This window comes from Vigna unguiculata, chromosome 8 (genome assembly GCF_037176805.1).
Source record: "Vigna unguiculata cultivar grain cowpea cultivar isolate G323 ecotype 2 chromosome 8, ASM3717680v1, whole genome shotgun sequence".
Classification (NCBI taxonomy): Eukaryota; Viridiplantae; Streptophyta; class Magnoliopsida; order Fabales; family Fabaceae; genus Vigna; species Vigna unguiculata.
The window spans coordinates 4,477,753-4,491,150 of NC_140799.1; the positions used below are offsets into that span (position 1 = coordinate 4,477,753).

At 35.7% G+C, this 13,398-nt stretch overlaps 2 protein-coding genes across 2 annotated transcripts; both read left to right on the forward strand.

Moving 5' to 3' along the window:
- The first annotated feature begins 1,503 nt into the window (after window positions 1-1,503).
- Window positions 1,504-2,857, forward strand: LOC114195456 (putative WRKY transcription factor 75). The gene is made up of 3 exons (XM_028085936.2): window positions 1,504-1,834; window positions 2,033-2,174; window positions 2,613-2,857. Exons 1-3 carry the CDS (start codon window positions 1,630-1,632, stop codon window positions 2,734-2,736), a joined length of 471 nt encoding a protein of 156 aa, XP_027941737.1. The 5' UTR covers window positions 1,504-1,629; the 3' UTR covers window positions 2,737-2,857.
- Window positions 2,858-6,995: 4,138 nt separating this feature from the next.
- Window positions 6,996-9,102, forward strand: LOC114194244 (uncharacterized). Its single transcript, XM_028084368.2, has 3 exons — window positions 6,996-7,813; window positions 8,063-8,864; window positions 8,953-9,102. The coding sequence occupies exons 1-3, from the start codon at window positions 6,996-6,998 to the stop codon at window positions 9,100-9,102; spliced, it is 1,770 nt and encodes a 589-aa protein (XP_027940169.2).
- The last annotated feature ends 4,296 nt before the right edge of the window (window positions 9,103-13,398 follow it).

Below are 13,398 nucleotides of genomic sequence, written 5' to 3' on the forward strand. Positions count from 1 at the left end.
GTCCCTTGCTGATGTTTTACCGATGGACCGATGGGCCCTTGAGGTTAGAAGGTCCATCGCTGATGTTTTACCGACAGACCAATGGGCCCTTAGGGTTAGAAGGTCCCTCGCTGACGTTTTACCGACGGACTGATGGACCAACAGATCTTATCGTTACTCTACGGAGTTTATAGAATCGAGTTCGATTGGCCGATTGACCGATTGACCGATTGACCTATTGGACGTACATGACTAATTAAAATTTGTCAGATAATTTGAAACTTTTATGAAAAGAAATTTTAACAGTGATTTCCTAACCTGATTTCTGTGTAAGAAAAACACTTTACATGGTACATTGAAATTAAACTCTTGTTTAATAATTTTGCTACCACGAAAGAGAGAAAAAGGAGTCAGACTTTCACTTTCACTCTCTATTTTCTTTGTTTTTCACTTTTTTGCAAATTGCAATAAGCACTTATTGTAACCCATTAATTAAAGTTTGAATGGCACACTAAAGATAATCTAGAAGGAAGAGTTTGAATCCACCACTCGCAGGGGTAACATCTCGAAAACCCTATTTTGTATAAAACAACTTAACAATTTTATTATAATATACATCATACACATAAATGAAAGTATAAATGAAAGTGAGCTTGACACTACCATTAAATGATTCATAACAATAAACAAACCTTACTATCTTTTAAAAATAGATTTTTAACCTAATTCAATTTTATAATACGTAAATATAAGAAAATTATGAATTGGTTATTATATAATGGGTTAAATATGTTTTTGGTTCTTCAAGTTTTTTAGTGAATTTTGGAATTAGTCACTCTTCGAAATTTTATATCAATTTAGTCATTTATTTTTAAAAATGCGTGAATTTAGTTTTTCTTACCAAAATTTGTTAAGTTTATCTAACATTTTGAACGCATTTTATGATAATATCTGAGTTAATATTAAAACAAAAATATGTGTCAAATGGTGTAAACAATTCAAATACTATGACAAAATATGTTGAAACATTATATAAATTTAATAAAATTTAGTTAAAAGGACTAAATTCACGCATTTTAAAAAATAAATGACTAAATTGGTCAAAATTTTTTAAAATGATTAATTCTAAATTTCACAACAAATTAAAAGAAAAAAAACATATTTAATCGTTAGTATAATAAGAAAAGAAAGGTGAAATCATGAAGAACGTACGTAACAGAGATGAAGTCACTTTTGTAGTGGCTGTGATGAAAGTAGCGTCTTGTGGTTCGAAGAACCTTGCACTAGGCCATACGAAAACACAATCACTTTTGACTTGGACTTGTACTGTGAAGGGTTAATTGGTCTAACAACAAAGTCTTGTTGCTCAATCAACTTGAAAGTCTTCCCCAAGTCATCTCAAGGTGTACCCCACTCATGTTTTGTCCCTATTCATCACTGTTCTTAGATATCCTTTTTCATCCACATCAATTGGTTTCTGCCATTGTTTTTTCTACTGCTTCTCATTACCTTTGAAACTTCCTAGATTTCTAGCTCCTAGGAAGCTACCATGAAGCACCCTTTCTAATAAAACTATATCACTGTGGCGTGCCTTTATATATTGTCTCCGCCGTGATCCTTTCTTTTCATATTATTCAGTGTGGTGCCAAAATGACAGACAACAATCCAAAACCACCACCTGATACACCCGACAGTGATGATTTCTGCAACCAGTGGCCTTTTGAGCTCTCTGAGTACTTGCAATTCGATGATAACCAGTGGATGCAGGATGATATCCCGTCTTTTTCTTCTGAGAATGTCTCAAACCAGGTTCATCAAGCCAGTAATGGAAGCTACTTTGAAGGGTCTTCTAGCAGTAAGCATATATTAAACATATGTAGTAGTTCTTCAAGACATGAAAGTGTGCTTTGTTTTGTAGCTTCAGTATGTTTATTTAGCCATTTTCATTGACTGATTCAATTGATTACTACAGTAACTGATATGAACATTTTTAAATATTTGTCTCCCTTTTGCTTATAGTTATTGACTGATGCGAACATGTGTGTGATTTTAGGAGATACTGGTGAACGTGAGAATCGGCAAGTTGTTAGAGAGAGATTTGCATTCAAAACAATTTCTGAGATTGAAGTGCTAGATGATGGATACAGATGGAGGAAGTACGGAAAGAAAATGGTGAAGAACAATCCCAATCCAAGGTATGTAGTATATGCTTATGATAGAATATGTTATTTTTGTTCATATAGTTAATTATCATGCTGCTAATTAAACGTAAACAACTGATGAAATAGATTAACGAAACCAATTACGCGATGAGAGAAAAGGTAAACTAAACACATAAAATCACATACTTGCATGTCAGAGCTAATTAGCACATGTTTTGGTTATGCTTCTATACCAAGTGTTATCCACTTTCTATCTTGAAGCTACAGCTTCTGCATTATTCTAAGATTTTGACGTGAAAATTGAAGGGTAGATGCATTCAAAAAGGTTTCTCACACGTACCCTAATGAACAAATATAGGTTGCAATACTACATAAAACGTAGAAAGATGAAGATACAAATTTCTTTGGAAATATTTGTTTTCATTTTTTCTGTTTTTATATGGCTAAATTAGCATATACTCATCATTACAGGAATTACTATAGATGTTCAGTGGATGGGTGCGCTGTGAAGAAGAGAGTGGAGAGAGATAAAGATGACCCTAGGTGTGTAATAACAACCTACGAAGGCAACCACACTCATCCAAGTTCTTCCTAGGTTGAATATGAAGAAGTTTTGGCACTGTAATAAGCTTTTTTTGCCACAGCTACAACTAGTACTTTCGTATTAACGCTGCAAGTACTCTTGCCAAGTTTTATCATGTTCATTCATGTTTGATTTCACCTTATATATATATATATATATATATATATATATATATATATATATATATATATATATATATATATATATATATATATATTCTCCATGGTTATGGTAAAATATTGGTTAACATGATTTTAAATATATGTTTACATGTTTGATTTCACGTTCTAGAGTTAACTATGAATTTAGAATTGATTTTAATTTAAGCCACTTTTAATAACTTTTGTACTGAATAATTAACGATCTTACACTTTTAGAATGAAAACATCAAAAGCATAAATCTCGTCCCTTCCAAATGAAATCATTTAAAATCTTTTTTTTTTTTTCAAATGATCATTCAAACACACAACTCTTTTGCTAATAGCTCAATGTTAGAAGTCCTCTATCAATTAAAAATAAAGTCAATTTAGAGTATATAAATGAGTGCAAATCTCACATTATAAGTCGGTTTTGTAAGGTTGAGTTAAACTTAAAATCCATTTCTTATCTTAATATCATGATCATGAGTTTGTTTCTATCATATGATGTTTTAGACGTATATACCTCGGTGTGAGTCTAATTCAAGGAGAGTAAAGTGAGGTTTGCCTCAACTTCAAGCTTGAACATGGAAATTTAGGGGATCTTGATATACTAAAATCTCTACTAGAATAGATTCTTATGTTTTTCATACTCATACCATGAGAATCGATGGAACCCGATAGAGGATAGCACAATAGACCAAAATCTCGATCATGATAAAATTATCCTAACCAGTAAGAGTCTATCTTAACAAAGATTTGAACATATTGTGTCACTCATTGTCGGGTCCTCTCGATTCTCACACTCAATGTCATACTAATAAGTTTGAGTCTATGACATTCGAGATGTATATTTCTCGGTGTGAGTTTAACTCAAGGAAAGTAAAGTGAGGTTAAAAGTCTATCTTAACTAAGATTTAAACATATTATGTCACTCATTGTTGGGTCCTGTCGATTCTCATGCTCGATGTCATTGGCGTGTAAGAGATCCTATATCGACTAACAATAATAACTTATGATATATAAGTAAAAGCAAACCTAATCTTATTAAACTAGTTTTATAAGATTGAATTAAGCTTAAAAGATTATCTACCCAAGACCTAGTAATCAATAAGAGTGAAGATGTTCTCCCACATTTCTTTACTTTGTGTTAAAAGTAATTTTTGTATAATTCAATCCTGAAAACTTTGTTGTAAAGAAAAATTTGCATTTTAAAATTATATATCATAAGTTAATTATATATTTGGATTACATGAGATTATATACTTACAGGTAATTCGATACTAATGAACACAATACATCTAAACAAATATTCTACAAAAATTATTTGTAAAATAAAATTTACACTTACATATAATATATATTATAATTCACCTATATATCTAGTGGATTTCAGTTTTAATAATTTTTCCCATCTTCTCAACGCACCCTTTTCTCCATACAATCTCTTATTGTTAACAAAGCATGAGACAGTAAAAAGCATCATAAATGAAGAACTTATCAAGGCCTTTAAGGCTTATGCTTATTCTCCTACTTAATTAGTATAGCATCACAATTAGAGATAAATATCACCTTTTCCCCCCGTTTAGTATCCTAATTAAGGTCATTTTAAGAATTAACACCCTTCCCCTACCTTACAGATAAAAAAAGAATGCTCAAAATCCTGAGTAGGCCCAAGTTAAGAAGTTTCTTTGTTTGAGACAGGCCACTTAAACAACTGCAGTGGAAAAAGTTAATGCCCTCTTACCTTCTTGGTCAGCTCAGTGAAGGGGCCTTCTCCCTGCATCCCAAAAGATTCTTCTGTACCCCCCAAAATGACTCTTATACCCTTATTAATTACCAGTGAGAGAGTGGGTGAAAGTGCGTTGGACGCAGTAAATTTCATTTACTGCGTCGCCAACGTCCTGCACCCCCAAACGTTATTTCTTCTACTCCGTTTCGTTTCTTCTCCATCCCGACATTCATTTAAAATTTTGCTCTCATTCTCTCTGCTTCGTGGTCCCTCAAAGTTTTAATTTCTCTGTCATTCCTTCATTCTCTCTGGTTCGTGGTCCCTGGTTTGTATCAATTTCCTTTATTTTTTTTGAAGGAATGTTATTTATTCTCTCACTCACTCTCTTCACTCACTGTCTTTACTTTGCGTTGTGTGGTTCTTGTGATCGAAGGTTGTGTCGTTCTTTGAAGGAAGGTGGTTGTAAGTAACTCCGTTATCTTCTCTCTAAGTGGTAGTTTCCATCAGGTTAGCCTTCCAGCTTAAACTTTTTCTTTTTCTGTTTGCTTTTGTGAAACGTATATAAGGAAATCTTTTACGAAATGGATACTGGAATGCGTTTCAAACTTTTACCAAACGAAATACAAAACCCGTTTCATAAAAAAAATCATAATGGATGCGAAACGGAATACAGATTTCGTTTCATGATACTGTGAAACGGAATCTGTATTCCGTTTCAAAAAAAATTGCAAATTTTTTTATGAAACGGATTACAGAATCCGTTTCACAGTATTATGAAACGGAATCTGTATTCCGTTTCAAAAAAAATTCAATTTTTTTTGAAACGGAATACAGATTCCGTTTCATAATACTGTGAAACGGATTCTGTAATCCGTTTCATAAAAAAATTTGCAATTTTTTTATGAAACGCATTACAGAATCCGTTTCACAGGTTTATGAAACAGAATCTATAATCCGTTTCACATGCATTTTGATTTTTCCATCCATGCTAAAATTACACCCCACCCCATTAATTTTAAACCTTACTCTGATGTTCGTAGCTGGTTCTGGGATGCTCTAAGTCACCTTTGTTAATTTAATAAGGATTTTCTTTTTCTCTGGGAAGAGGAATCCTTTTCACAATTTTATGAAATGGAAAGTGTATGCCGTTTCCAAATCCTTTTCACAAATTTATGAAATGGAAAGTGTATGCCGTTTCTGATATATTTTGTTTTTTTGCTTACACCCATTCATTAAAAAATTACACCCTGACCTCATTCTTTTAAACCTTAGTGGTAAATAAATTTTGCATCAAAGTCTCTTCAAAATTACACCCACACCCCATTTCTTTCTTCTTGATTCCATTTCCGGTTCCGACAACAATGTTTAATGAAAAGAAGTCGTGAATAAGATTGGTGGCATGCATGTACGGGACGAAACACTCAAACATCAAAAAACCAAATTTTTTTTTCCAAACGGATTACATAATCCGTTTCTCAAAGATGTGACACGGAATTTGTAACCCATTTCACCAAGTTGCCTGTACTTTTATGTCAAACGGGTTTTGGGAGCCGTTTCATATGTTTGTGAAACGGAATAGGTATTCCGTTTCATACTTGGATTTTGTGTGTTTGTATTGAATGTTGATACGTGTATGTTGTGTTATTGGTGAACTTTTAATGTGAGTGAATTTATACTGTGTGATGGGTGAATTTTCTAACCTAAATTATGCAATCAGTTATGAATATCAGCATGCAATCAGTTTTCCAATTTTGATACGTGTTGCATTCACTCTTTTTCTCTGATTCGTCTTGCATTCTTTATGCATTTTTTTTAATTGCATTATTTTTTAATATTCTTATGTATTATGTTGTTACCCTCAATGAATTATTTACGTATTAAAATACTTTATTTTTATTATAGTTCATTATGGAAGATCATCAATTTAGTTATTTGAGTTTCTTGGATTCTCAACTAAATTGTAGTCTCATGTCGGACTTTTTTGATTTTGTTCATGATATCTGCGAACAAGATTATACATCTCATTTTACAACCGATGATATTTTCCCAACACGTGAAGATTTGATTAAGTGGGTTAGAGGGGTTGCTTATAATCTTGGATTTGTTGTCATTATTCTAAGATCAGATAAATATAATGGACAACCAGGAAGAAAGACCCATGTATTATTAGGTTGTGAAAGAGGTGGAAAATATAGAAAATACAAGTCTGATGCAGAACCGAGTTTATCTGGACAAGAAAATGTGATTGTCCATTTAGATTGAGAGGGAGACCCATCTCTCAAGGGGAGGGATGGGTGTTGAACGTAAAATGTGGTTACCATAATCACGATGTCTCATCTACTCTAGTTGGTCACCCCTATGCTGGTAGGTTGAAGTCTACTGAACAGTCATTGCTTGTTGATATGACTAAAAGTCAAGTCAAACCTGCAAATATACTGCTCACCCTGAAAGAAAAAGATGATTGTAATGTTACAACCCTGAAGCAAGTGTATAATGCAAGATATAGGTACAAACGTTCAATAAGAGGTTCAAGAACTGAGTTACAACAGTTAATGTTGATGTTGGAACGTGATCACTACATCCATTTTAGTAGATGTCTTGATGAATCTGATGTGGTTAGCGATTTGTTCTGGACCCATCCGGATGCTGTGAAGTTGTTAAATTCATTCAATATTGTGTTCTTAATGGATAGTACCTATAAAACCAACAAATATCGGTTGCCATTACTTGAGATTGTTGGTATGACATCAACAAGATTAACTTTCTCAGCCGCTTTTGCATTTTTATCTAGTGAAAAGCAAAATAATTTCATTTGGGCTCTTGAAAGGCTCAGAGGTCTGTTTATGACGTGCGAGGGTGGTCCACAAGTCATTGTAACTGATAGGGATCTTGCTCTAATGAATGCTGTTGGCATTGTGTTCCCTGAGTGTTATCATCTTCTATGCCGTTTCCACATTCAAAAAAATGTGCAGGCAAAGTGCAAAATGTTAGTAAATTCTGTTGACGCATGGGATGTTGTACTTCAAGCCTGGGAGAATGTCATGGACTGTGAAGATGAATTAAAGTTTAAGGAGTGTGTTCATCGTCTTGAGCTTGTTTGCCAGCCGTGGCCTGTATTCTTTGAATATGTTAACGACTCGTGGATCATTCCTTACAAGAAATTCTTTGTGAAGGCATGGACGAACAAAGTTATGCATTTGGGGAATACAACATCAAACAGGTATTTTTGCATTTTGCTATTAATTAAATTTATTTATTAATGGTTTATATGATTTCCTTGTATAAATTGTACTAGGGTTGAGTCTGCTCACTAGAGTCTGAAGAAAGTTCTTGGCAGTAGTATGGGAGACCTTTGTTCGTGTTGGGATGGCATTCACAACGTCATTATCTTGCAACATAACGAAATTAAAGCGTCTTTTGAAAGAAGTATAAATCTGATCAGTGACTCTTACAATGCATTGAGTTATAGAAGATTAGTGGGAAATATTTCTAGATGTGCCTTAGAACTCCTTGCTCCAGAGTTGGAAAGAGTAAAGAAGATTGGATTCGATAGTAGTCGTTGTGGCTGCATTCTCAGACAAACTTATGGTCTACCATGTGCGTGTGAATTAGCACGATATGATCTTGGGATTATTCCTCTCCAAGAAATTCATGTCATGTGGACTAGGTTGAGCTTCTCCAATGTCTCGTCTTCACAATCTGAAGGGCAATTATCTATTCAGAGGGAGGTTGATCTACTGCTTAATCTTTTCAAAGAAGTTGATATTGCAGGAAAAGTGATCATAAAACATAAATTACTTGACATAGTTAGCCTTTCCATGACATCGATGTTACCACCACCGAGTAAAGTTAAGACGAAAGGTGCAGCTAAGAGTCATAGATCAAAGAAGTCAACCAAACGTGATCCCTCCTATTTTGAGCATGTGGACGCCTTCATTGAGTCCTCAAGACAAGACACATGTGTTGCAAAAACAGAAAACAAGGTGAAGAGCAAACGTGTAATTGAAGAGAAAGTAATACCCATGCTAGAACAGTTCAATCCTGTTTTTCATCCTTATATACTCGATGTTGTCGATGTTGTGGCGGACGGTCATTGTGGATATAGATGCATTGCTGCATTGTTGGGTATGGGTGAGGAGTCGTGGCCTCTAATCAGACATGATCTATACAAAGAACTTAGCCAATGGCGAGATGAATATGCAACGTTAGTTGGAGGCTATGATCGTCTGGAAGAACTGAGAAAGTCTTTGCTAGTTCAATCACCATCAGGGGTATAACTTCTATACACCACTGTTGAAATTTATGTATTACAAGTTTTTTATGATTTTGTTTTATTATAATCTAATTAATTATATACAGGCTAATCGAGACAAGTGGATGACTATACCAGACATGGGGTATGCGATTGCTAATCGGTATAATGTAATCCTCGTGTGCTTGTCATCAGTTCAGAATTTGACTATATTCCCACTTCGTACATCCCCACCTATTTCGCAAAGTCAACATTGACTAATTTGTATCGGACATGTTTACAATTCTCATTTCGTGCAGGTATATATGTTTATATTTATATATATATATATATATATATATATATATATATATATATATATATATATATATATATATATATATATATATATATATATACTATTTTTATAAAGAACTTTATTTCTCTATTGACTAATTGCATATTTACAGGTTCATCTACAAGAAGGCTGTCCATTACCGACAGTGGATATCATATCATCTAGCAATTGTTACCCAAAGGCAAAAGGGTGAGCATCATTTTATAGAGATAGGATGCAAGCATTCCTAGATTTACACATAGTGGATCGTAGTTATGTAGATCTCATGGAAGACTGATATTTGTTGATTGTATTTAAGTATTTCACTGTTGTAGTTTGTAATTATTTTACCAATATATAAAATTCTAACTCCTTTGGCCAAGGGACGGATATATTTTGGCCTCATTGCTAACATGAAATAACTTAATATAAAATATCATATATAGATGAAAGATCTTAATATAAAATCCAATAGAAATGTCAATTCTAACATCAAATACAAATAAATCGACTATCCAGACGTAGATGGTCGTCGACCTCGAACTCTACGTCCTCCTCTAGTCTCTTCCTCTTCAACGCCATCTTGAGCCATCTGCAATAACTCATGAGTGCGATCCCAGGCAACTGTGCCCTCAGTAACGTCTCTACAGTCTATCATCCGCTGAAGACCACCTACAATGCGTTTCACGAGACCCTGTGATAATAACAAGTTAATGTCAAATATTAAAAGTTACTAATAATATGAACAACTAAATGTGTTACATACCAATAAACCACTGGAAGATGATGACGGTGACGTCCTCTAAACTGTTATGTCATCTGGCAAATTCCGACGAAGTCGGGGCACAAGCATAAGGCTAGGTCAATCGGCCTCAGCTCCACGTAAAATGTATGGATGGGAGACTCTCCTAAACCACTGCAAATATCCATCTGAACATGAAAAAGGAGCTGGTGCTTGGACCACTAGATGTACAACAAACTGCTCGTGCTTTTTCCACCGATCATCAATAGCCTCAAAGTCCATCATGGGAACTGAACTAGGCGGTCGTGGAGTAGGCTGGATGAAGCCAAATTGTCGCAACACACGCTCCGACAAATGACGTTGTACGACGGTCCCAACCCTCAGGAAGCCAGAAAACATGCCATGTGTTACCAGTTGTCGAGCAGCTCTGTGTGCTACATATGGGTTCCAAATCATCCCATCATATGTCAAGCCATCCAACTGGACTCTAACATCAGCTATAGCGGAAATGGCACGTCCAGTGACATAACGTAGAGCACGGGGTTCGGTCTCCACATATGTATCCCGTACTTGCTTCCTTCCCAATGTAGGGAAGTGCTCATATATCCAAGCCTGTATCAAATAATATTTCATTTAACCATTGTCATATAAAACTAAAAACAAGTCAAATAAAGAATAAAATGTTATATAAATGGGTACCTGCAGAAGAGGTAGATATCCAGCTAATTGCTTTGTATTTGCAAAGCTGGCATCTCCTAGCTGCTCATATAAGTGGACAAGAGCAGCAACTCCCCAACCATATGTACGACATGTGGAGAGATCTCTAAATAGCTCCAGATAATGTGTACGAACATACGTGGCGCTTTTGTTAGCAAATATCGTGCACCCTACAAGGTGCAAAAGATATGCACGTGCAGCAAACTCCCATTGCTCGTTTTCATAACAGCTGTGATACAAGTCTCTCAACCAGCTCAGTCGGACCTGTGCACCCCGACTTTGATTCAGCTCCACACATGCCATGGCCCGGTCAACACCAAGAAGTGTTGTCAAAATCTGAACAGAATCTTCATATTCAAGATTTTCAGTGGAGCAAAAGTTTCCACTGATGGAAACATGAAGAAGTGACCATACGTCATCCAAAGTGATGGTCATCTCCCCAATGGGTAAATGAAAAGTATTAGTCTCGGGATGCCATCTCTCCACGAAACCCAATACTAACCCAAGATCGATATATTCATATAAAATGTCGCACAAAGGTGATAATCCAGAAGCTAACACAAAAGGTGCAACAGCAGGGTGAGGACGTCCTAATTTCTTAACTTTTTTAATATGGGAGACCACTTTCACAGCTCGATCCTAACAGAAGAAACAAACAACAATAAAAATACTTAACAACAACAAAATTAAACCTATATAAAAACTTCTTACTGACCTGACCATCCCATATCATGCGTGCAACATGATCCTGGTACTGCGTCAATAAAGATGTATCATATGGCCCACCAGGAAATCCTCCACCATCGTTATCAATGACCTTCTCATCCTCCCGAGGAACGTCAGGAACCTTATTCTCAACAATGTCATCCTCAACAACATTAGCCTCATGACCCCTTCTACGAGCCGATGCTGTCGGTCTCTTCCGTGCAGCCCCCTGTCTGGAACTCTCAGATGCATCATTTGAACCACGTCTAGATATATTACCTCGTGTCCTAACCATATCTGTAACTCAAATTTTGAAACATTAGAATCCAATATAAATTTCCTGAGAAAAAACTAAATTAAATAAACAACATGAGACGAATTTTGAATTCCGATAACAAATGCACTTGCAAGAAAAAAATGTCGGGCGCGTTCATAATGCATAATTTTGGGTCCAGGTTTTTTAAAATATCAAATATGTCTCGCAACATTTTTTTTCTTAGTAACAACCACCTACCAGTAATGTTGTCCATGAATCACCTCATTTTAATGCGTACCTAGCCCTCTTATGAGATAGTGTCTTCTTTCTCCTTTATACCACTCTAAGTATTCTTCTTTTTTCCATTTCAAACTCCAACACTCACTCCTTAATTACATTAATTACGTAAACAAATTTCACACTCTGAAAAACCAAGAAAACCACCAAAACAGATTCCATTTCACCTTCCTCTGACACGGATTACACAATCCGTTTCGCTAAAAATAAAAAAAAATGAAACGGAATGTGTCTTCCGTCTCCCAAATCTCTCTCTCCCATGGCCCATCAATCATGCACACACCCCACTCTTCCCTTAAGCTGTGTTCCTTTACCAATTAAAATTCAATCATTAATACTCTTCTCTCCACCTCTCCAACCAGTTTAAAACACGCTCCACCCCTCCAACCACTTTAAAACACGCTAAAACGGGTTTCAGAAAAACCAAAAAAAACATCAAACGGAATACATATTCCGTTTCAGCACGAAAAACATAAATACGAAACGGATTCCACAATCCGTTTCGTTCAAAAAAAAACGGATTTGGAATTCCGTTTCAGCTCTGTGCGAAACGGATTCCACGTGCCGTTTCATTAAAAAAAAAAAGCACAAACGGAATTGGAATTCTGTTTCAGCTCTGTGCGAAACAAATTCCACGTGCCGTTTCATTAAAAAAAAAAACACAAACGGAATTGGAATTCCGTTTCAGCTTTGTAGGAAACGGATTCCAGATTCCGTTTCCTTAAGAAAAAAAAAAGGTTTCAGTTCCGTTTCAGGCCTTGTGGAAAATCTTTCAAACCAACACAATCTATCTATTGGTAAAATGAAAAATGTTGTTGGATATGTACTAAATTAAACTAGCATTACTTAACTGTAAAAGATGGAGAAAAGGACTTGCGCGGAGAAAACGGACCTGCCGGACCAAGGGGAGAAGAAAGGTGTGTGGATGCGCAGCTTCGGAAGAAGAACGCTTTGGAGGAGAAAAGGATGCTGGCTGGGGAGAACAATGGTGTGTGGAGGCTGTGTGGGAGAAGAGGAAGAAGAACGAGACTGTGTGTGGGAGAAGAGGAAGAAGAACGAGACTGTGTGAGGCTGCGTGGGAGAACACCAGGGAGAAGAGGGAGGAGGGAGGGTCCTTACGCGCACCTAGGTCAAGATTCTTCTGTTGGGGGTGCAGGGAATCTCATTCTTTACTTTATTGGGGTGCGTTTTGGAGTGTAGAGGAGAGTGTGTGCTTTTGGGGGTGCAAAGACGCGGTAAAAAAGAGAGATCGAGTTACTCTTCATTTTTACCATGGGCAAACATGGGAATAAAATTAGTTTTGGGGGTACTGAAGATATTATTGGAGGTGTAGGCAGAAGCCCTCCTCAGTGAACAGGGAAAAATTATAATTGTATGACTAAAATGTGACTAAAATGAATAGCATGACAGAGAGAAAGATTGAATTATGAAAAAGTTTACAGAAAGTATATTTAGAATACTTTAAACAGAATAACAGGATTGACCAATCAGGTAAAGTCTATTGGGATAGGCCATCATAT